The sequence below is a fragment of the Sorex fumeus genome, unplaced genomic scaffold (assembly GCF_029834395.1).
Source record: "Sorex fumeus unplaced genomic scaffold, SorFum_2.1 ptg000098l, whole genome shotgun sequence".
In the NCBI taxonomy this organism is placed as follows: domain Eukaryota; kingdom Metazoa; phylum Chordata; class Mammalia; order Eulipotyphla; family Soricidae; genus Sorex; species Sorex fumeus.
In genome coordinates, this window is record NW_026606155.1 from 19,163,110 (window position 1) to 19,183,268 (window position 20,159).

Here is a 20,159-nt window from a genome sequence, read left to right on the forward strand (position 1 = left end):
GGGATCACTCCTGGAGATTCTCAGAAGATCCTTTTGGGTGCTGGGGATTGAACTTTGCAGTTTGCAAGGCAAGCACCCTACCCACTGTACCATCTCTTTGGCCAGGATCTGTGCTCTTTAAAATGGAAATTCTGGGCCTGAGCAATAGTATGGTGCTAGGATGCTTGCCTTGCATGCAGCTGACCCTGGTTTGATCCCCAGCATGAGTGATCCCTGAGTGCAGAGCTAGGAGTAAGCCTTGAGCACTGCCAGGTGTGGCCCAAAACCCAATAAATGAAGTGGGAATGCTGTGTTAGCATGCTCCTGGGAGACCAGAGGACATTAAAGTGGGAGGTGGAAAACAGCCTGACCAGTGGGTGGAGGAGAGACAGGTTCCATGCGTTCCGGGGGCAGTTGATACGCTCCTCTCTGGTGGGTTTCAGGTTCTCCAGGTGACCCCTGCGCCTCCTTTCCACAGGGGTTGGGAGCAGCTGGAAGTGACTTGCAGTCCGTACCTAAAGGAAACACTCAACTCCGTCTGGAGTGTGGAGGACCATATCAACCCCAAGTGTGAGTGAAGCTTCGTCCCGAGCTGGCTGGGAAGGGGGATGGTTCCCAGTAGCTCCGGCCTCAGAGAACCGCGCCCGTGTGGGCTCTGCTGCCACTTTATCTTACTGTCTAGCCGCTCGCCTCTCTCTTCAGGAAGAATCCCTTGTCCAGTCAGACGGGTCACTCCTTTTTCTTCCCACCCATTCCCTTTTCAAGCTGCTTTCCCTGAGATGACCCACCACCTGCCTCAGGGCCACAGCTGGCCACCTCTTCCCCCTCTCGTTGCCTCTCCCTGTCTCTGACTCCCTCCTTTGCTGCGTTCGACATAGGCGGGGCATAGGTCTCTCTGTCCCTGTCTCCCTCTGGCTGTTGTGCTGTCTGCTGTTCCACAGGCCTCTCCCACCCACATGCTCACAGCCGCCTGGGGCTTTCCCATGATGCTCCTCTGGGGCTGCCCTTCTCACACCCAGCCAGTGCTTCCCCAGCCCCTGGTCGGATCCCTGTAGGACAGACAGGTGGTCTTCAAGTGTCAGGCCACAGACCACTGCCAGTCCACGGATGTAGAAAGGTTGAAAGTCACCAGTCTGCCACCTTGGTTCTAACTGCCAGTCCGTGGGTCACTGTCTCGGACTGTAAATGCCCATCTGCAAGTGTGAAACAGCTGAAGAGTGCTGGTATAGACATTTCCATTTGACATCAACCTCAAGTCAGTGTGCCCGTGGACTCCTCTGTCCCTGGAAGCCTCTGCTTGACTTCTCCTCTCTGCAACTTCCCACTTCATTCCTTTTACTTCCTCATTTAGCCAACAAGCCACTTACAATTAAACATCTCTTTGCTGCATATGCCAGAGGTGTGTGTGTGGGGGGGGGTGGGGGGTGGGGGGTGGGGGCGGCCAGGGGCTGTGTTGGCGAATGAGCTTCTCTGGTCACTGTCCTCACGCACCTTCTGCCTAGCAGGGGAGCAGCTTTGAGCCGGAACTCGGCAAAGGGCAATGGTGCAGGAACTGTGGGACCCCAGCAGGCAGGACTCATGTCTGCTGCCGTAGTATTTCTCAATGCCTGATGAGCGCTCAGAGCAGCTGGGTGCAGGATCAAGCACCTGCCAAGCTTCGCACCTTCTCCCCACTCCCGCCCACTGACAGCCAGCTTTTTCGGAGGGCAGGGGTCTGGGTCCCGCAGACCCAGGGGGGAGACTGACAACAATGTTCTCCTCTGCCGTTTCTCTTCCTAGTGCCAAACATCAGCCTGGACGTGCTGCAGCCAAGCTTTTCTGAGATCTTGCTGGAGTCTCACATGGTGATGATCCGGGTACTGCAGCCCCCCCTGCCCGGAAGTGGCTTCCCATAGTGCTCTTAGAGGTCCCCAACTTTGGGTCAGAAATCCGTCCTCAGGCTGTCGATCCACTGCCCCCCTGTGGAGGGTGGTGGAGGTGTCTTCACTTACTAGCTGACTCTGCAGTGGTGCTTCCGACCCACAGTGGCAGTGGAAGTGCTTGGTGATGTTGATAACAGTGGTGACGGTGGGGCCAGTGAGCACTCACATACCCCTGACGTGTCAGGCACTGGGCTAAGCTACACCATATTCTAACTTACTGTACAGATCTGTGGCCATGATTGGCCCCCGTTTATAAATGAAGGAGGGGAGGAACTGGCCCAGAGCCGCACAGGTAAATGTGAAAAGTGGATCCAGGGCTGCCGGCAAACTTCAGAGTCAGTGCTTGTGGCCAGTGCCCTCTTGGCCTCCCCGATCCCTAGGAATTAAAGTGTCTGGCTAGAACTAACAGGAGTCACTCATTCATCCGCCGCGTGGCTCTGGGAGCAGCCGCTCGAGTCGGCTGCTTCAAGGCATCGTGAGTTCCCAGCCGCCAGCCCACTCTCGTACATGCCCAGGCAGAAACACCGTGTTTCACCGTGGGAGATTCTTCTAAGATTTTCTAAGACTCACCACTTGTAATCCCTTGTTGGTAGCTGACGTCAGTCGTAGTGTCAGAGGTTTAAGACAACTGACAGACAAAATGTTCACATTGAGAAAATTTGACCCAGTTGTCACTTAAAATTGCCCCCTTGAGTCGAAGGAAATCGCTCCCCCGCAGAGCCGGGGCTGAGGAGGCGGCTGTGGCTTGTGGAAAGCCGGCATGCTGCGGGGTCACTGTGTGAGAATCCCGCGTGCTCACACGAGTTCTGCGGCACTTGCTCCCTCAGGGGCTTGCAGAGAGGGGTGCCAGTTGTCACTTGTCCCTTCGGCGGGCTGCTGTTGTCAAAGTGACCTTTTTGGGAAGTGATTTTGTAGGCAGTTCTCAGTAAACAGGGTTGACTTCCTTCACCAGATTCCATTTAAAAAGTCCAGATGTGTCATTTCTCCGCCTCAGGAGGCAATGAGTTGACGTTCAGCAGTCTCTGGGTCACTTCTTCTCTGCCTCTCTGCATGTAGCTGTCACCGTGATTTGATGGCAGAGCTCTTGCAAGTTAGGTGCCTGTCATTCAAAATAGCGTTCTAGATCTGGGTAGGACTGAAAGACGGAGTCTAAATATTTCCTTTTTTTTCCCTTTCCTTTTCTGAGAGGCAGAGTTATAGTTGACAAGGGACATTGGGACCTTTCTTCTTTAGCTGCTGTGGTGTCAGGGTGAGGAGAGTGGGCAGAACAGCAAGTCCAGATGACAGAAACTTCAGGGCAAGGACACTTCTGCAGTGCGAGAGGCTAGAGTTGTAGTGCTGTCGCAGCACAGAGAACACCAACCACACCGTGCCTGCTTCCTTCCTTCTATTTCTTGTTTCTCTCGGAGTTGAATGCAGGGCAGAGTGTGCCTTGTTTCAGCTCTGGATCGAGCCCAAGTTGGGACTGAGCTGTGCTGGTTTGAAGGAATTGTTTTGTTTTGTTTGGGGGCCACACCCAGCGATGCTCAGGGATTATTCCCAGCTCTGTGCTCAGGAATTACTTACTCCTGAGCATGTTTTGGGGACCATATGGCATGCTGGGGATCAAACCTGGGTTGGCTGCATACATGGCAAATGCCCTACTGCCCCTCCAAACGCCCTACCCACCGCACTATGACTCTGGCTCCATTGAAGGAACTGATCCTCTCCACCATTGCACCAGGACTCTAGAACACTCCATCCTTCATTTGGAGGCCTTTCAGAGGACTGTAGCTTTGGAGCTGTAAGAGACTTGGCTGCCATGAGGGGCAGGGAGGGTGTCAACAAACAGCCGAGCCCCGCTGGGAGTCGCATTAGTGAGATGCTGAGTGCTGGCTCACCCTACCAGACTGTCTGCATCCTTTTGGTCTGGCTTGACTGTAGATTCTCAGCAGAGTGATTTTGCCCCCCAGGACTGTTTGGCAGTGTCTGGAGATGTTTTGGCTGGCCCAACTGAAGGCCTGGGATACTGTTGGCATCTCGTGAGTGCAGGTCAGGAATGCTAACGACTCTCCACCTCACCCCCGAGGCTGGTCCACTCCCTAGTGTCAGCTGTGCAAGGCTGGAAACCTTGGCCTCACAACCCCTGCTCCCTCCCAGGAAAACACTCGTACCCTGTGTCACGAGGGGCAGCTGGCACCATTGCTGATGGCTAGTGTTGGGAATCCCGGTTCCTGTCCTTCTCGTTGGAGCAGAGGTCAGGCGTGCCACATGGAGATAGCTTGTTGGGTATCCTTGGTGAACGGATAGAAGGGATGAGTGTGAAGGCAGGGCTGAAGCGCCCCTTTCCTAGCAAAGTGACGCCTACTATTCCCAAGGAACCCAGCACCCACAGGAGTCCACACTCGACTCACAGCAGCCGTGCTGCCGAAGTATTCAGGGCTCTTCTCTGAACAGACTCAGGGGTGGGTGGTGGGCAGCGTGAAGAAAGGCCGAGAAACATTGGCCTAAAGTTATTTCTCAGTTTAGGAACTCACCAGGATTTCTGGGTTTCTGTTCAAAGTCAAACTCTCCAGTGAAAAAATGTCTGTCTTGATGTAACATTTCCCTCCTGCCCAAAAAGCTCCTCTGTTGACACCGTATTGTGGGCCTGGAAGGTGGGGCTAGAGCCCGCCCCCAAAGGACATAAATTCCTTCTTCCTCTCGGTGGTGCAGACTGGATGGTCTCTGGGGGGAAATGCACGGCTGCTGGTTGGGAGATGGTTAGACTGAGGACGGAGCCCAAGTTGTTCCCTGCAGGACACTTGGCCTCTGTCAGATGCATGTGCCCCAGTGTCTGTGGGCCCTTGTTCACCCCTCTTCTCTCCTGCAGGGGAACAACGGCCTCAAACCCAGGAATAACGAGTTCACATCCAAACCCTGGCACTGGCCCATCAACTATCAGGTAGGGCAAGGCTGAGCCCCGCCCCAGAACACGGCACCGAGGAAGAGCCCCCAGAGATTGGGTGAAGCGGGTTGTCCAGGGAGGAGGCTAGACAGGCTGTTGGCTGAGCCCCGCCGTGCAGAGGGTCTGTGTGGAGGGCACTTGTGCGCCTCCTGCATGGCCAGGGGAGGTGTTGGTGCCCTCAGCCCCCGCCCGGGGTCAGTGGCACATGCTTTACTTCTCAGGGCCTGCGCTTCTCGGGGAGCAATGACACAGACTTCCGGGTCTATCTGCTCGGCAACCCGGTGAGTGCCCCCCGCTGGGCCGCTCCTGCATGCCCCCGCCCACCCCCCCCAAGCGCCAGCCTCATGCCCATCTCCTCCCGTAGGTGGTGTGGTGGCTGAACCTGCTGAGCATCGGCCTCTACGTCCTCTCGGGGAGCACCTTGGCGGTGGCCGTGCAAAGAGGGGCGCGGCTGCCTGCCGAGGTGGAAGGTCAGGTCCCCGGGGCTCCTCCTGCCCCACACTAGTCCCTTCGCCTTTGCTTTGAGAAGCTCTGAGTCACTGGTGATCATGCTGGACACAGATGTGACCGCAGCCCGCCAGGAGGGCTTTCCCCCCCATTTTATAGATTAGGAAGCCATGGTACAAGAGGGGTCAAGAATGTATCATGGGGCCTAAGGTCCCTAGTCACAGAGCTGGGGTACAGCCTGGCAGCCCGGCCACCCTCTGCTCTGCCGCCGGGGAGGGAGCACAGATTTGCAGCCTGGCGCAGGGTCTCAGCGAAGCTGTGTCCCCGTCACGTACCGTCTGTGTCCTCTCACAGCCGGGGGCGCTGGACCCTGGTCTCCGCAGAGGCGGACTGCCTTCCTCGGGGGTGTGTGCAGGGAATGGTCAGGGCTCCTGTGCCCAGTTACTCTGTCTCCTTCCCAGCTGCTCTGGGATTGCTAGGCTGGGCCCGGAGGAGGGAGGGGGGCTGGGGAAGGGGTCGCCCCGGTGGCCTCGACCTGAGGCTCCCTGTGCCTGCCCAGGGCTGTCCCGGGTGCTGTTGCGTGGCGGCGGCCAGCTCCTGCTCGGCTGGGGGCTGCACTACTTCCCCTTCTTCCTGATGGGCCGCATCCTCTACTTCCACCACTACTTCCCGGCCATGCTCTTCTCCAGCATGCTGACAGGTCAGTGCCTGCGCACGGACACAGGGCCTGCTGCTGTCCTCGCCCCATGCCCAGGGCTGCCTGGTGGGTGCTAGGGGCCACTTCTCTCCCCAGGCCTCCTGTGGGACACTCTCCTGCGCCTCTGTGCCTGGACCCTGGCCTCTTGGCTCCCGTCTCGGGCCGTCCACATGGCAGGCCTCACAGGCCTACTCCTGGGAACCGCCTACAGGTGAGCTCCCCCTGCTCGGCGTGCATGCGGGGGTCAGCCAGGCCTTGGTCCGGGAGGCGTGAACATCTTGGGGTACTTTCCACATGCTGGATGGAGGGCCCCCGCCCCAGAATCCTTATTCAAGTGGGCTGGGCCCGAGTTCCTGGAACTCCCCAGGCGACCCCGATGTGCAGCTGCCCAGGACTTGGTTCCCACCCAGAAGGGGTCCTTTCCTCAGTCACCGGGTCTCCCACCTGAATAGCACGGGTGTGGGGGAGGGTGGAGTGTGGGGACACGGGTGGTCTTTCTTCCAGACTCACTAGCCGTTCTGCCCCTACCTGCCTGCCTATCTCACAGCTGCTCCAAGGATCACTGGCCTTTTGAGGCCTGGGGTAGAGGTGGGCATGGGGCCAGAGCACGGACCAGACCCCCGGACATTTCTCTCCCGGCCTCTGGGCAAGAGCGGGTTCGTGGGCATCCTCTGAGTCCTCGGGCTGCCTGGGTGTGCAGGTGTGCTGAGCTCCTGCAGGAGAGGCTGTTTTGGGGGTCTGTAGGCGGTGTTTGGAGCATCCCTTCTAAGTGCCCACTGGATGCCAACTGCCCACCCTGGACTCTCTCTCGCAGCTTCTACCTCTTCCACCCTTTGGCCTACGGGATGATTGGTCCCCCTGCCCAGGACCCCCGAAGTCCCATGGCAGGACTCAGGTGGCTGGATTCGTGGGACTTTTGAGACCACTGCGAGGATTCCAGCTTGAGTGCCGGGACTTCCCGGGGCGGCCAGCTGTGGGGCCTGTCCCTGGACTACCCCAGCTCTGGAGGACGCTGCCCGAGCCTGTGGATTCCTGCTGCCATCCAGGACCCTCTGGTGTACCCCGGCAGCCAGCCTGTTGGCAGCGGGCATGAGGCTCTGTGCCCGATCCCGGCTGCAGGCAGCTCAGCAGAGGACCCCTGAGGAGGCACGTTCCCCTGTGTGACATGCAGAGGGAGTGCCAGAGGGTGGCCTGGAATGAGTGCATGTGTGTGTGTGTGTGTGTGTGTGTGTGTGTGTAATGTCGGCCACACCTCAGGTCAGCCGCATCTTATAAACTCCAAGAAATAGTTCTGGGCTGCAGTGATAATTTCTGGTATTCCTTCACACTGGATTTGTAAGATCCGTTACAGATTCTCTCCCCTCCGAGAGGGCTGAGAGCATGGAACACTGCTGATGACACCTCGCAGGGGCCAAGTAGAGTGGCAGAGCCACGGGGCTCCTTCCACAAGCAGCACCCTCTGGCGGGCAGGCCCTGGAGTGCTGAGCAGGCACCACGCAAGCCTTCCTCTTGGGCCCCTGTTCCCAGTCTCGGAGAATGAGGCACCTGACGGTCCCCAGGCCCTGTGCCTGAGGCGGCTTCTCTGCCCAGTTCTGCCCTGTGCATCCCTCCTGACCCGGAGGGCCAGGAGAATGCCCCATCACTGGCAGAGCCGAGGGTGCGAAACAGCACAGAGCCGCGTGGTGCTGGACCCAGGGTGCTGATGGGGCTGATACTCTGTCACCTCCTGATGGTCCCCATTTTTACTTCCCTCCTGCTGAGCCCCCCTCCCCAGTCAGTCCAATCATTTCATTTCCCTCCTGTGTCTCACATTTCACGAAACTGGCTTTCCCCAAGGACCCCTAGCACCTAGAACCACATCGCCACTCCTCTTTCCCACTTGAAGCCCAGGCAAGAGGCCCAGAGCAATTCCTCTCACTTCTTCCCCAAATGAAAAGGGTCAAAATGGAAGTAGCCCAAGGCCAGCTTGCTGCCTGCCCCCTGCTTCTGGTGTCTGACAAGCCCCTTTGTCTCATGTACCGATGGAACTGTCACACGGTCTGCCCTCTGAGCCCCCTCCAGCTCAGGGTCAGCGCCCGCCCTTCAGAGCATCTTCGAAGGCTGTTGCCATGGAGACTGGAATTGGTCCCAGGGACAGTCTGTGAAACCTAGTGAGTGGTGGGGAAGGAAGCTTCTGGCCCTGCTTGGGCCATCAGACCCACTTTCATTAATGCTAATAGAGGAAATGCAGCGACAAGTTTGCTAATTAGGTCTGGGGCCAATGACCTCCCTTCTCCCAGGCTACAGCCCCGGGGGTTTCCCCCAGGAAGCCCAATCTGGGTGCTGGGCTTAATTGCATTTAGGAAGAACAGGGGGTGCAAGGTGGAGCACTTGCCTCCTCCCCACAAGTGCAGTGTTTTCTCCTGGCTGCAGGGCAGCCATCTGGGTGAGCTGTCCAGGAGGTGACAGGCAGAATTCTGTGCTGCAATCTCAGCAGAGTCCCCAAAGATGCAAGGGGAGCAGGTGTCCCCCAATAGGAACCTGCTAAAAAGGAGGCACAGGGAAGGAGCAGAGGAGTGAAGGCGAAAGTGCAGGCAGCTTCCTGCTCGTTCCCCACCCGGCTTTGGTCACAACAGGCCCAAGATTCCTCCATCTCCCCACTGCTGTCCAACAGTGGGCGGAGAATCTGCCCGCTCCCACCTCCTCCTCCTCGACCAGACTGGCAGACACTTGTCTTGGGCAGAGAAGCGCCCACGTGGGATAATGCAGCGTCAGGCCCTGGAGTGGGAAGATGCTGGGGAGGGCAGAGGGGCGAATGTCACATGCCCCAGACACCAGCCTGTGGAGAAAGAAGACATTTTCTAGTTAGCCCAACTTTCAACCAACTTCTTGAGCCATGTTTTCTATTAAAATTTAAAATTCATTAAAATTTTCTATTAAATTTTTTTTTCCAGACACAATCAGAAGCCGTTTACTTTTGTAATAAATAACTCTTCTTTTGAATGCCATGTTGTTGCTGTAGTTCATTGAATCTGACACTCTGGCTGGAGGAGCAGAGGGGTGCTGGAGAGGGGTGCTGGAGAGCACCTGTCTAAGGCTGGTGTAAGTCCCGCAGAGACCCTGGGCAGGGAGGGGGAGCTCCATCCTTTGGACTGCCCCATGGGCAAGGTGAATGTTTAGGTCAGTTCCTGATCGGATTTACTTAAACATCCTACAGTAGGCAGACTCTGGACTCTCTTTCTTCTTCTCTTAGTGGCCCATACACTGTAGTCTCTGTGCAGCTTGAGGCTCTCAATGGGGGTCAGCATCAGGAAGGTGTGAGGGTCTGCAGGAGGTAAGAGCCGGCTTTACATGTTGGATAGGTAGGTGCCAGTAGGTGCCCGCATCTATCCGTGCTCTGGATTGCAGATCTCTCAGACACGTGCCAGGCTGCCTCCTGCTTCAGCCCAGAGCTCCCAAAAGAGAAATTGAATACACTGAACTCCTGAGTCCTTGGAAGAGAGAATCTGGCTGGGGCAACTCACTGGGCTCCATGGGAGAGGAAAGAAGAGTTCTGCTGGGACCGTGGGCTTGATTCAGAGCTAGACATTCTAAAAGGCAAGGGTTCAACCTTCCACTGGGCTGGGCAGGAGGCCTGTTCATTGCTGATGGCCTGGGCCCAGGGGGATGGCTCGAAGGGCCGGATCATGAACCACATGTTCCTGATCCCTGCTGAGCACTGACAGGAGTCACTGTGTGTGTCCCAAAAACTCTGAAAGTATAAATAAGCTCTTGAGCCTTGGCAATGGCTCAACAGACTGGAACACAGACTCTGCATGCAGGAGCCCCATATTCAAGTGCTTGGTCCCCTGGCACTGCTGGGAATTACCCCCAAGTGCAGACCAGAAGTAGCCCCCTAAACTCTGTTTACATGTGGCTCCAAAAACGAAGATGACAGATGGATCAGCAACACCCATCCACCTTGTATCCTTGGAACCAAAGGTGGGGGGTTCTGAGTTGCCTAAAGACCACACCACCTAACACCCCCATCCCCCACCCCCCCACCACCACCTTTTATATACCAAGGAAACTAGAGAGAAAAGACTTAATGGGCTGAGGGGGTAGGCCCAGAGAAGCCAAAGGAGTGCAAAGTAAATGAAAGCTGCACCTCTAAACAGGACAGGTAACTGTTAGGCTGGGGGGGGGCGGTTAGGGGTCATTGACAGGTGAGCAATTGCCCGTCCCAGTGGCAAGTATGCTTCCTGGCATCTGAACTTCTATTTTAAAACACGTAGGGGAGCTGGAGCAATATCAAAGCAGGTAGGGCGTTTGCCTTGCACGTGGCCGACCCGGGTTCAATTCCCAGCATCCCATATGGTCCCCCGAGCACCGCCAGGAGGAATTTCTGAGTGCAAAGCCAGGAGTGACCCCTGAGCATTGCCAGGTGTGACCCAAAAAGCAAAAAAAAAACAAAAAACAAAAAACCCATACGAAACTCTTCAGTGCCACCCTCGAGAACATCATGCGATGACTGGAATGGGAAGGAATGGGAGTGAAGATAGATGGTCGGCAACTACACCACCTCCGCTTTGCTGATGACATTGTTTTAATAACACAAACATTAGCCAAGTGGCACAAATGCTGGCCGACTTCGACCGTGAGTGTGGAAAGGTCGGATTACAGCTGAATCTCACAGACAATGAGAAACAGTGTTGTTCCTGACATTCCATTCACTCTCAACGAAACAACCATTTCCGAATGCAACAGTTATGTATACCTAGGTCGAGAAGTCAATATGACGAATGACCTGGCACCTGAGTTGCGCAGGAGGAAGAGAGCGGTTTGGAAATAACTAAGAACATCAAAGAAACACCTAAGAGGACGAAGAACCTCCAGCTTCGAGCACATCTCTTCAATTCCACTGTTCTTCCTGCATTAACATATGCTTCAGAGACCTGGGCCCTATGGAAACAGAATGAGAACACTATTCGGGTCTCTCAAAGAGAAATCGAAAGAGCTATACTTGGAGTATCATGCTTCACTCAAATGAAAGAAAGAATCCAGAGTTCCGAGCTCCGTCAACGCTCAAGAATCAGGGACGCTGTCTCATTTGCCAACGCATCAAAAATCAGATGGGCTGGACATGTAATGAGATTTAGAGACGACCACTGGACTAGAGCCATTACCGACTGGATTCCACGGGACGTCAAAAGATCGTGTGGCCACCCACCTACGAGATGGTCAGACTTCTTCCTCGAGATCCTGAATGATTGGTTTGAGGCTCTTCGTGTTCCTAGAACAAACAGATGCCTTCAGGCTTCACTAGCACGCGACAGGGACGAATGGAGACGTTACTGGTGCCCGCTCGAGCAAATCGATGATTAACGGGAAGTCAAGTGATCAAGGGTTGAGGAAGGATAGCTAAGGGGTAGGGGCATATGTCTTGCACACTCAAGGACCCATTATTACCCCCATGGTTCTACGTAGTCCCTGAGTAACCACCAGGTATGGCCCTACTGACCCCCTGAATCGTAGCACCAAACTGTTGGACCACCAGGACCAGCCCAGGGCCCGTGAGCACTGCCATGGTGCTACCCACCCCACCAACCCAGTACATAAATAATATTTCTGGGGGCCAGGGAGTGCACTCAGTGAGCTGGAGCACATGCCAATTTGCATGCAGAAGCCCAGATTCAACCACCACCCCCCACACCTCATACGGTTTCCAGGGCACTACTGGGAGCACCAAACTAGGAGTAGTTCTGGAGCACCACTGGGTATGACACACCTCGCCCCCCCCCCAAAAAAAAAACAAACAAAACAGAACTTGTGCTTAATCTTTTTTAAAAGTCTATCCAAAATGGGGCAGGATGTTTCTGTGTGTCTTCCCCACTGTGCAACTAGTGCGAGAGCATGACCCAGGGAGGCGCTGGGGTTGCCAGCAGCCCACGCTCCCCATCATGACTGGGTGCCTCCCCCAAGAGTCGAGGCAGAGCCTGCGCACGTGCAGGCACCCGGCAGCCCCCAGTCCCACCTCAGTGGAAGAAGAGACTGGGTGCTGAGAGGGTGGCCAAGCGACACCTCCAGGCAGCATTTGAGAGGCATGGGGAAGGAGGGGGGCGATCATAAACCCCTCTGAACCCCACCGAGCAAGTGACCCCAGTTTCCAGCTTCCGGATGCGACACTGAGGTTCTGAGAGGCTCCAGAATCCGTGACTCTGCCCGTGGTCCGCTTGGGGCGCTGCAGGGCGTTGCGGGGTGTTGCGGGACGTTGCGGGGCACTGGGCGAGGGTCCCCAGCTGGGCTTCCACCTGCGCTGGCCGCCCGCGGGGTGGGTGCAAACAGGGCTCAGCACATGCCGTGAGGCTGCCCACGCGCCCCGGCAGCAGCCTCTCGCCCTGCGTCCCCCTGACCCCGCGCCCAAGCCGCAGCCCACCGGAGCGCGGCGTGATCCTGCTAGTCAGGTGAAGCAGAGCCTAGCTCCCCGCTCCAGGACCCCCGTGGGGGAATGCGACTCGGGCGGACCTTACCCTCCCGCTGACGCTGACGCTTCCCATTTGTCGGGCTTAGTGCCAAGCACCGCCACGGCGGGCGCGGAGACCCGGGTTCCCCGTGGGCCCGCGCGCGGAGGGTGTGCCCGAGGCGGCTGGCACGCTGGGCATGGAGTGGGGTTCCCATCTGTGTCAGGGGCTGCAGACTCTCTGCCATCACCACACCGCCTCCACAGTGGGCTTTCCTAAACCTTTGCTCCCTAAGGCAGCCCAGAAGTTCTGTGTGTTTTGTAAACCTCCCCCTCAAAAAAAGGAATGAAGCGAAACCCCAGGACCCTCCCAGAGGCCCTGGAGATATTTGCCCTCATGCCCTCGCCCATTCTCAAGATCCTTGTGCCTCTCAGGTACTTGTTGTGGGTGTCCAGTTCCCATGCTGTGTGCCCTTAGGCAAGATGCTTCAACTCTTTGGGCTTCTATTTCCGTCCTTATCAAATCCTAAACAAGCCCCATTGAGGATTGTGAGAAATGTACAGATTAGGCACGCGGAAAGTATTCAATGCCCAGGAAGTATATGAATTGCTCCAAATACTATTGTTACCATGGACAGGAGTGGGGCTAGAAGATTCTGACCTGAGAGTAGGAGAGGGTGAGGGAGAGAGAGTGAAAGGAAGAGAGGGAGGGGGGCTTCCTTTAGAGGGCCCCTTCCTGGTCCAGTCCAAACCAACCCTACTGTGCAGTGAAGGCTGAGGAGGCACTGCTCCTCCCAGGATGGACCCCCGAACCCGTGAGAGAGGGGAGAGGGGAGGTCCCTGCAAAGTTGGCTAAGAATCAGTGTCCTGGGTCAGAGATAATACAAGGTCTTAAGGTGCTTGCAGGCACATCCAGGTTCCATACCTGGCACCACATATGGTACATGCCAGGAGTGATTTCTGAGCACAGAGCCAGGGGTAAGCCCTGAGCACTGTTGGATGTAGCCAAAAAGAAAAGAAAACACGAACAAACAAACAAAAAAAAGAAGACGAAAAAGACAGACCAGCTTCAGTGGAAGAGGGTGTGATAGTCTGGCCTCGGGGTGGGCATGGCCTGGGCTCACATGCCTCTACACAGGCCCTTTGAGCTGGAGCCGGGCCTGCTGCCCCTTTTCTAGTACGGCTGTGACTAGCTGGCCAGCGCCAAGGACTGCCTCTCCAATCCGGAGTTCCTGGGCCACATCAGGAAAGTGAGGGCCTGGGGGGAGGGGGGCGGGGGGGCGGTTCTGGCAGGCGGGTATCTGGGCAGAGCCCGGGGAAGCAGAGCAGGGCAAGTGGCTTGTTTCTGCCTCTGTCCCCCTCTTCGGGGACCATGCCCCTGCCCCTCCGTGCTGCGAGGGCCGGCAGTGGGCTACCAGGACCAGCCTCCTCCCCTACTCTGTGCTCGGCCAGCTGGTCCCCTTCTCTGGCCGTGCCCTTAGCCCTGGACTCCTACAGCTGGTGCTGGTGCTGAACCATGACAGGGACAGCCTCCGAAAACTGAGGTGGGGACTTCTACGAGGCTGGCCATTCCCACAGGGTCTCAGTTTCCCCGTGCGCCAGGCAGAGGGCACTGTCCAGAGGGCAGGGGAGGACCTGGAGACCCGTAGAGGAAAAGGGTCAGCCCCCTCCCCTGGGGAGCAGCAGAGGCTGGCTCCCACCCGTGGACACCTTCTGCATGCAAACATCGGTCACCTTTCACTTCTGATCCTGATGACCTGACTTCCTGACTTCCGGTAGCCCCGCTTCTCCCCTCCCCTTGCCCCCCTGCATTTTTGAGCAGGTGGGTTCCCCTGGCCTCTCTGCCTGGCAGGTGATGCTGGTCATAGACACTGCAGTGACCAACGTGGAGACCTTGTCTTCTCTGGAGGAGCACCCGGCCCCCTGGACAGGAAGCACCGGACTGTCGACACAAAGCTCAGCAACTTCTCGGTGGGTCAGGGGCTCTTCCTCTCTCGCCTACTCCTTTCTGGGACCCTCTGCTCGCACTCCCATTCCCAGCCCCTCGGGGGACCCAGTTGGGGGTCTGCAGCGGTTGCCAGAGGTGTGCCTCCAGCTCTCTCTTTTGAGGTGAGTTGGGCTAATCTCGGCTTTTTGGTCGGTTGGGTTTGGGGGCCACATCTGCCTATGCTCAGAGCTGACTCCTGGCTCTGTGCTCGGGAGACCCTATGTGGTGCTGGGCTCGAACCCAGACTGGCTACTTGAAAGGCCAGAACTGTACGCGCTGGATTATCTCTCCAGTCCATGGAGTTTTAGATGGCTGAGTATCAACCTTCCCAGTGGTTCCCGGTTTCTCTGGGCTCCGTGGGGCGGCTCCTCTGACATGTGTGCATGTGTGTCTGGAGTCTCTCATTCACTGCTTCTAGCTGAGAGCTCATCCAGGGCTGGACGGTCCAAGAGGGCGTGTGGTCCACGGGAACCCTGGTGCCTCATCTTGTCCGTCAGTCCAGTCAAGCTTCTTCAGAGTGACGAGTGTGTCCAGCAGGGGGCGCAGTCGCAATCCAGTCCAGCCTGCAAAGGCTCTCACAGCCTCTGCTTGCCTCACTGGGGCCGCGGAGCAGGTGCCTCAGATGGAACCCAGTGTCACAGCGGGAGAGCCCTAGTGGTCTTGGGGGTCACCGACATGACAGTTCCCCACCTTGCTGTCACTCTGCCAGATGGGGAGGGAATGTGTCTATTTCTGCTCTGTCCCAACTTTGCACCCGGGGAACAAACATTTATGGAAGAAATGCACCTCTTTTTCTTTCTTTTCTTTTTCCTTTTTTTTGGGGGGGAGGGGTGGGGTCACACCTGGTGTTGCACAGGGGTTACTCCTGACTCTACACTCAGGAATTACTTCTGGCAGTGCTCAGGGGACCATCTGGGACGCTGGGAATCGAACCCGGGTCAGTCGTGTGCAAGGCTGTGCTTTCGCTCCAGCAACTCTTTTTCTATGCTGAATAGTAGCATGCCAGGTGCTGAGTGCCGAGGGCTTCTGATCTTACTGCATCACGTCCGACCTGGAGCCCTGGAACTGTGTGCTCACTGCCTCACCCGGAGTCCAGAGGCTCAGAGAGGTCACACGTCCTGTCCCAGCTCACACCACTCAGAGAAGGAGGCAGCTCTGGGAGTAGACTCAGGTCTCCCTGGTCCTGTGAACCCCCCATCATGGCTGCCTTGCAGAGGCAGGTGCTGGAGCTGCGGCTGGGTTGGAGGTGGGGCATGCTCGCTCTGAGCTGGGAGTGGGGGAGGGTGGGAGTGGGGGGGTCTTGACCAGGGGGTGGTGGCAAGATTGGAGGCAGAGAAACAGTCAGTTCATCACGAAGCCTCCCGGGAAGAGGGGGAGGCCGGGAGCCCTCACCGGCCTCAGGTCTGTGCTCGCTCGAGGAAGTAGCCAATGCCTTCCCGCTGCCAAAATAACCAGGTGCCATTTCCTCCACCGACAGTGGGTGAGTCTCTGCTCTATGTGCCGGGCAAGTGCCACGGCCCTGCTATCACATCGGCCTGGAGCAGGTCTATGGGGCCACGGTGCGGGCCATGACTTGTGGTGGGGGCCGTGACTGAGAGGTGCCTGGACACAGATCCTGTTGGTCTCTGTGTTGATCTGTTTGTCCAGGCTCCCCTCGGCCCCACGGCCTCTTGTCCTTGTCCCATCTCAGAGAAAGGGTGGGCCCAGACTGGGAATTCAGATCCACCCCAGGTCGGCTGCAGACAGGGCTGGCTTTGATTTCTGGAAGGTGCTTCTGGGTTCCCAGAATCCCCAGGGGCTCCCTCCCTCCCTGCCTTCCTGCGGGAACCTTATTTTACACCCTGAGACTCTCCTTTCAGTGGTCATGGTGGTGTGGGATCCGGAAGGTCCAACACTCTCCTGTATCCTTCCTCCCACGATGGGTGAGGTTGAGTGTGAGCTAGTTGACCCCTTGCCAGCGACCTCTATTTGTCCCCAGCATCACAGTGGCAGCTTCTGGAAGGCTCAGAGGCTGAAGCAGGATCTGCCCTGGGGCTCGCTGGTGCCCCCAGGAGGCCACTGAGAATAATTCACTGCATTAGCATCATTGTAGGAGTGGGATAGCCAGTCCTCTGGGAGATTCCAGTTCCTGTGGCTTTTCCTCACTACCAAGCCCCGCTGGCCCCCATGCCTGGCCCAGTGGGGCCTGAGTCCCAGCTCCCTGACTCCTCTCTGCCTCTGCCTGCTCCGACTGCTCCTCGTACTTGGGGCAGAGCCTGCCCTGAGGCTGGTGCATGGAAGAGAAAAAGAGCATGGAGAAACTGCTGGCCTGGACGGCCTCTGCCTCTGACCCTTGGAACTGGGTTTTACTGGGTGTTGGCTTGTGCCAGAGGAACCAAAGTTTCTAGCTCTAAGGCAGGGACGGGGGGGGGGGGGGCGGGTAGGGTGAGGAGGGTCAAGGCCAGAGGAGGGAAAAAGAAGGGAGAGGCCTAGGGGTATCCCGAGGGGGAGCTGGAATGAGGGTCTGTTCTGAAAACACCCAAAGCAGTTCCTCTTCCTCCGGGTACATGGCCAGACTACATTTCCCAGCATCTCTTGCAACTGGGGAACACGTGATTGATTCTGGCCAGTGGAATGTGCCCCGTTCAGACCTGGCCCGGCCCACAACTCTTTTTTTTTTCTTTTGGGGTCACACCCAACGATCAGGCAGGGGTTACTTCTGGCTCTGCACTCAGGAATTACTCCTGGCGGTGCTCAGGGGATGTTGGGAATTGAACCTGGGTCGACCACATGCAAGGCAAACACTCTACCCGCTGTACTAATGCTTAGCCCCTCACAACTCCTTCATGCTTCTCCATGCAGACAGACCTCACAGTGCCCGGGGAGGGGGAGGGGGACACAGGCGCATGTGAATCATGGCCTCTTCTATACAGTGAAAGGAGTCTGTGTCCCATTGTCTCCTGGAGGGTGCCCTGGCAGCAGATGTCACTGTGCGTCTCCACACAGCCTCTTCCTGGAGAAGTTTGCAGGAGAAACATGTGACTCCTCATCCGTCTGGCCACTGGGCACCCAACAGTGCCCACCCACAGATCCTGGCTGGAACGCCCCCAAGGGAGGTCATGTGCTCGGAGACAAAGGGATGCTTGGGAGTTAGGGATGAGTCGGGGGCACAGACAGCAAGAAAGATGACTTGGGTCTCCACGGAAAGCGTCTCGCTCCTGTTTGGAGGGGCAGAGCTGATCCCCGGGTGGGACTGACCTTCCTTTTGGGAAGGGGCCTCCCGGCCAGTGCTGCAGTGGTTTGGGTAACACTGGACCAGCTGGGCTGACAGTTGAAGCTCCAGGAGTAATGAGGGTTGGGGGTGGGGGTCCAAGCCCACACCTGGCAGTGATGGGATTCAGGTACTTGTGTATGCAAATGAGCTCTGCAGCTTTCCAGGATGAGCTTTTAAAGGAAAGAGGAAGGAGGTTCCCCTGAGCAGGTGCAGTGTGTGTGTTTGGGGACTAAGGCTCCTTTTCCCTCTATTCCAGTTCTCAGTCCTACAGTGCTCTCTCGTGTCTTCCTCTTCATCCATCACCTATCCTTCATCCTATACAATGCCCTCCCCCCAGTTCTGCCTCCCCATGCACTCTGGCACTTCCTTGCAGAATGGCCTTTCCTTGCTCTTCCCCCCACCCCCCCATCACCTCCTCTCTTCTATTGGAGATCATCAGGGATCCAGCTCAGCGAGGCCTCCGCCGCCCATCTCTGCAGGTCATGAAACTGTCTGTCTCCTCGGTTCCAAGGCTCACCCCTCTGTCTTCATTCTGCTCTTGTGCTCAGTCCTTGAAAAGACTCAGTACCTGCTGTCTTGATTTGTAAATATTTTTTTTTCTGGAAAACACGGAGCTTGAGGAATTTCTGTGTACAAAGGTCTGCCCCCAGCACTTAAAATCTTTTTTTTTTTTCATTTTTATTTTTGGGTCACACCCGGCGATGCACAAGGGTTACTCCTGGCTTTGCACTGAGGAATCACTCCTGGCGGTGCTGAGGGGACCATATGGGATGCTGGGAATCGGACCCAGATCGGCTGTGTGCAAAGCAAACGCCCTACCTGCTGTACACTCGGGACGCTCCAGTCCCCAGCACTTAAAATCTTGCCAGAAAGTTTGAAACCCAAGACTTCATGTTCCATGTGAATTTCTAGCTGGCACTGTCCAGCCCCACCTCTCTGCGGGCACCCCACGGCCTCCACTCCTGTTCTTCTTTATTTGTGCCTGCGTCCTGTCCTGGGAGTGTCTACTGAAGGGCCTGGGGGCTGCAGTCTGGGGGGTTTCCTGGAGGCTTGGAAGGGTCCCTTGCAGCAGAGGGTTCTGTGGCAGCTCCTTTCGCCATGGCAGCAGGCCACCCTGCAGGGCCCAGGCAGTGGGAAACTTCAGGCCTTTCCTCCTCCAAGCAGCCCTTATGGGTTTCATCTGATTTGGTTTGAAAAATAATTAATTACTTAGAGGGGTGGAGCACTTAGGTGTTTCTTAAGGGGGCTGGTGTGTGTGTGTGTGTGTGTGTGTGTGTGTGTGTGTGTGTGTGTGTGTGTGTGGTGAGCCAGGTCCTGTGGCTGTGGCATGTCCCTGACCTCAAGGCTCTTTTGGCATCTCGCCCTTCCTCTGGGACGGTGTCTCGTTGCCCACACACCACCGCATGTGTGAAGCTTCCCGTGTGACTGTCATGGCTCACTGTCCAGGGAGGACGGACCTGTGATGTTCCCACACGCTGCTGCTCTCAGCAGGGCCGCGTTGTCCTGGATCCGTGTAGAGAAACTCAGACTTTGGTGCCTTTTGCTGAAGCTGCCTGCGGCCCAGGGGCTCCGTTTCATGGTACTGGAGGCTTGCCTGGCACTTTGGATGAGCTGCTACTTCCGATGCCGGGAGGTTTGGAGGTCAGACCAGGGCTCCCCTATGGGCTCCCCAAGTCTTGTGCCCACTTTTTATTTGTGTAGGGTCATTCTCCTCTCTGCCCCTCTCGGAGAGCTTGGCAAGCTACCGAGAGTATTCCGCCCACATGGCAAAGCCTGGCAAGTTACCTGTGACGTATTCAATATGCCAAAAACAGTAACAAGTCTCACAATTTGCTGTGAGATGTTACTGGTGCCCGCTCGAGCAAACCCATGAACAATGGGAGAACAGTGCTACAGTGCCACAGAGGGATGGAGAGACAATACAGCGGGTCTGGCGTTTGCCTTGCACACAACTGGCCCAGGTTGGATCTCCGGCATCCCGTATGGTCCCCGAGCACAGCCAGCAGTGTTTCCTGAGTGCAGAGCCAGGAGTGACCCCTGAGCACACCAAGAGTGATCCCTGAGAGCAGAGCCAGGACCAAACCCTGAGCACTTCTGGACATGGCTCAAAAACCAAGGGTGGGGGAAAACTTGCTTCAGCAAAAGGGCTTTGAATTGTGACAGATGGACCACAAAAGCATGATGGCTCAGCCAGGGGCCCGGGGAGCAGCCTGAGGGCAGCCAGCCTCCGACATCAGGGGGAGCAGTGGGAAGACAGTCTTGCTGTGCGCCACCACCAGGGCCTGCCTGGTGAATAAGAAGGCAGAGCTGGCAGATCTAGACTTTCCAGAGGCGGCGCCAGCCTGGACTGGCTGAACTGACCAGAGAAAGGTCAGGGCCACCCCAAGCAGGACAATCTCCTCAGGGCCCAAGGCAGTAGGGCTACAGCCCCAGTTTTGCGGCCTGCCACTGACCCAGACCTTGGCCCCCCAGTCAACTGCCCACGCTCGGGGCCAGCACTCGTCCCTGAGTCTCTACTGTCTGGGCCGGG

General features: G+C 56.8%; 2 protein-coding genes across 3 annotated transcripts in view; both read left to right on the forward strand.

Moving 5' to 3' along the window:
- POMT2 (protein O-mannosyltransferase 2) overlaps positions 1 to 7,094 on the forward strand; it is a 32,858-nt gene extending 25,764 nt beyond the window's left edge. Inside the window, exons 14-21 of one of the 2 annotated variants that reach the window (XM_056133416.1) lie at positions 458 to 549; positions 1,759 to 1,835; positions 4,753 to 4,824; positions 5,049 to 5,108; positions 5,192 to 5,297; positions 5,834 to 5,974; positions 6,068 to 6,182; positions 6,786 to 7,088. In XM_056133416.1, the coding sequence (XP_055989391.1) occupies positions 458 to 549; positions 1,759 to 1,835; positions 4,753 to 4,824; positions 5,049 to 5,108; positions 5,192 to 5,297; positions 5,834 to 5,974; positions 6,068 to 6,182; positions 6,786 to 6,891 (769 nt within the window). In that variant the 3' untranslated portion in view covers positions 6,892 to 7,088. Of the gene's footprint in view, positions 1 to 457; positions 550 to 1,758; positions 1,836 to 4,752; positions 4,825 to 5,048; positions 5,109 to 5,191; positions 5,298 to 5,833; positions 5,975 to 6,067; positions 6,183 to 6,785 lie in introns of both variants that reach the window. The other variant, XM_056133417.1, reaches the window with a different exon arrangement.
- A 5,692-nt stretch (positions 7,095 to 12,786) lies between these two features.
- On the forward strand, positions 12,787 to 15,971 carry NGB (neuroglobin). Its single transcript, XM_056133335.1, is given in 6 exon segments — positions 12,787 to 12,824; positions 13,528 to 13,639; positions 14,242 to 14,308; positions 14,311 to 14,364; positions 15,854 to 15,913; positions 15,916 to 15,971. Coding segments are annotated over 6 exon segments (387 nt in total).
- The last annotated feature ends 4,188 nt before the right edge of the window (positions 15,972 to 20,159 follow it).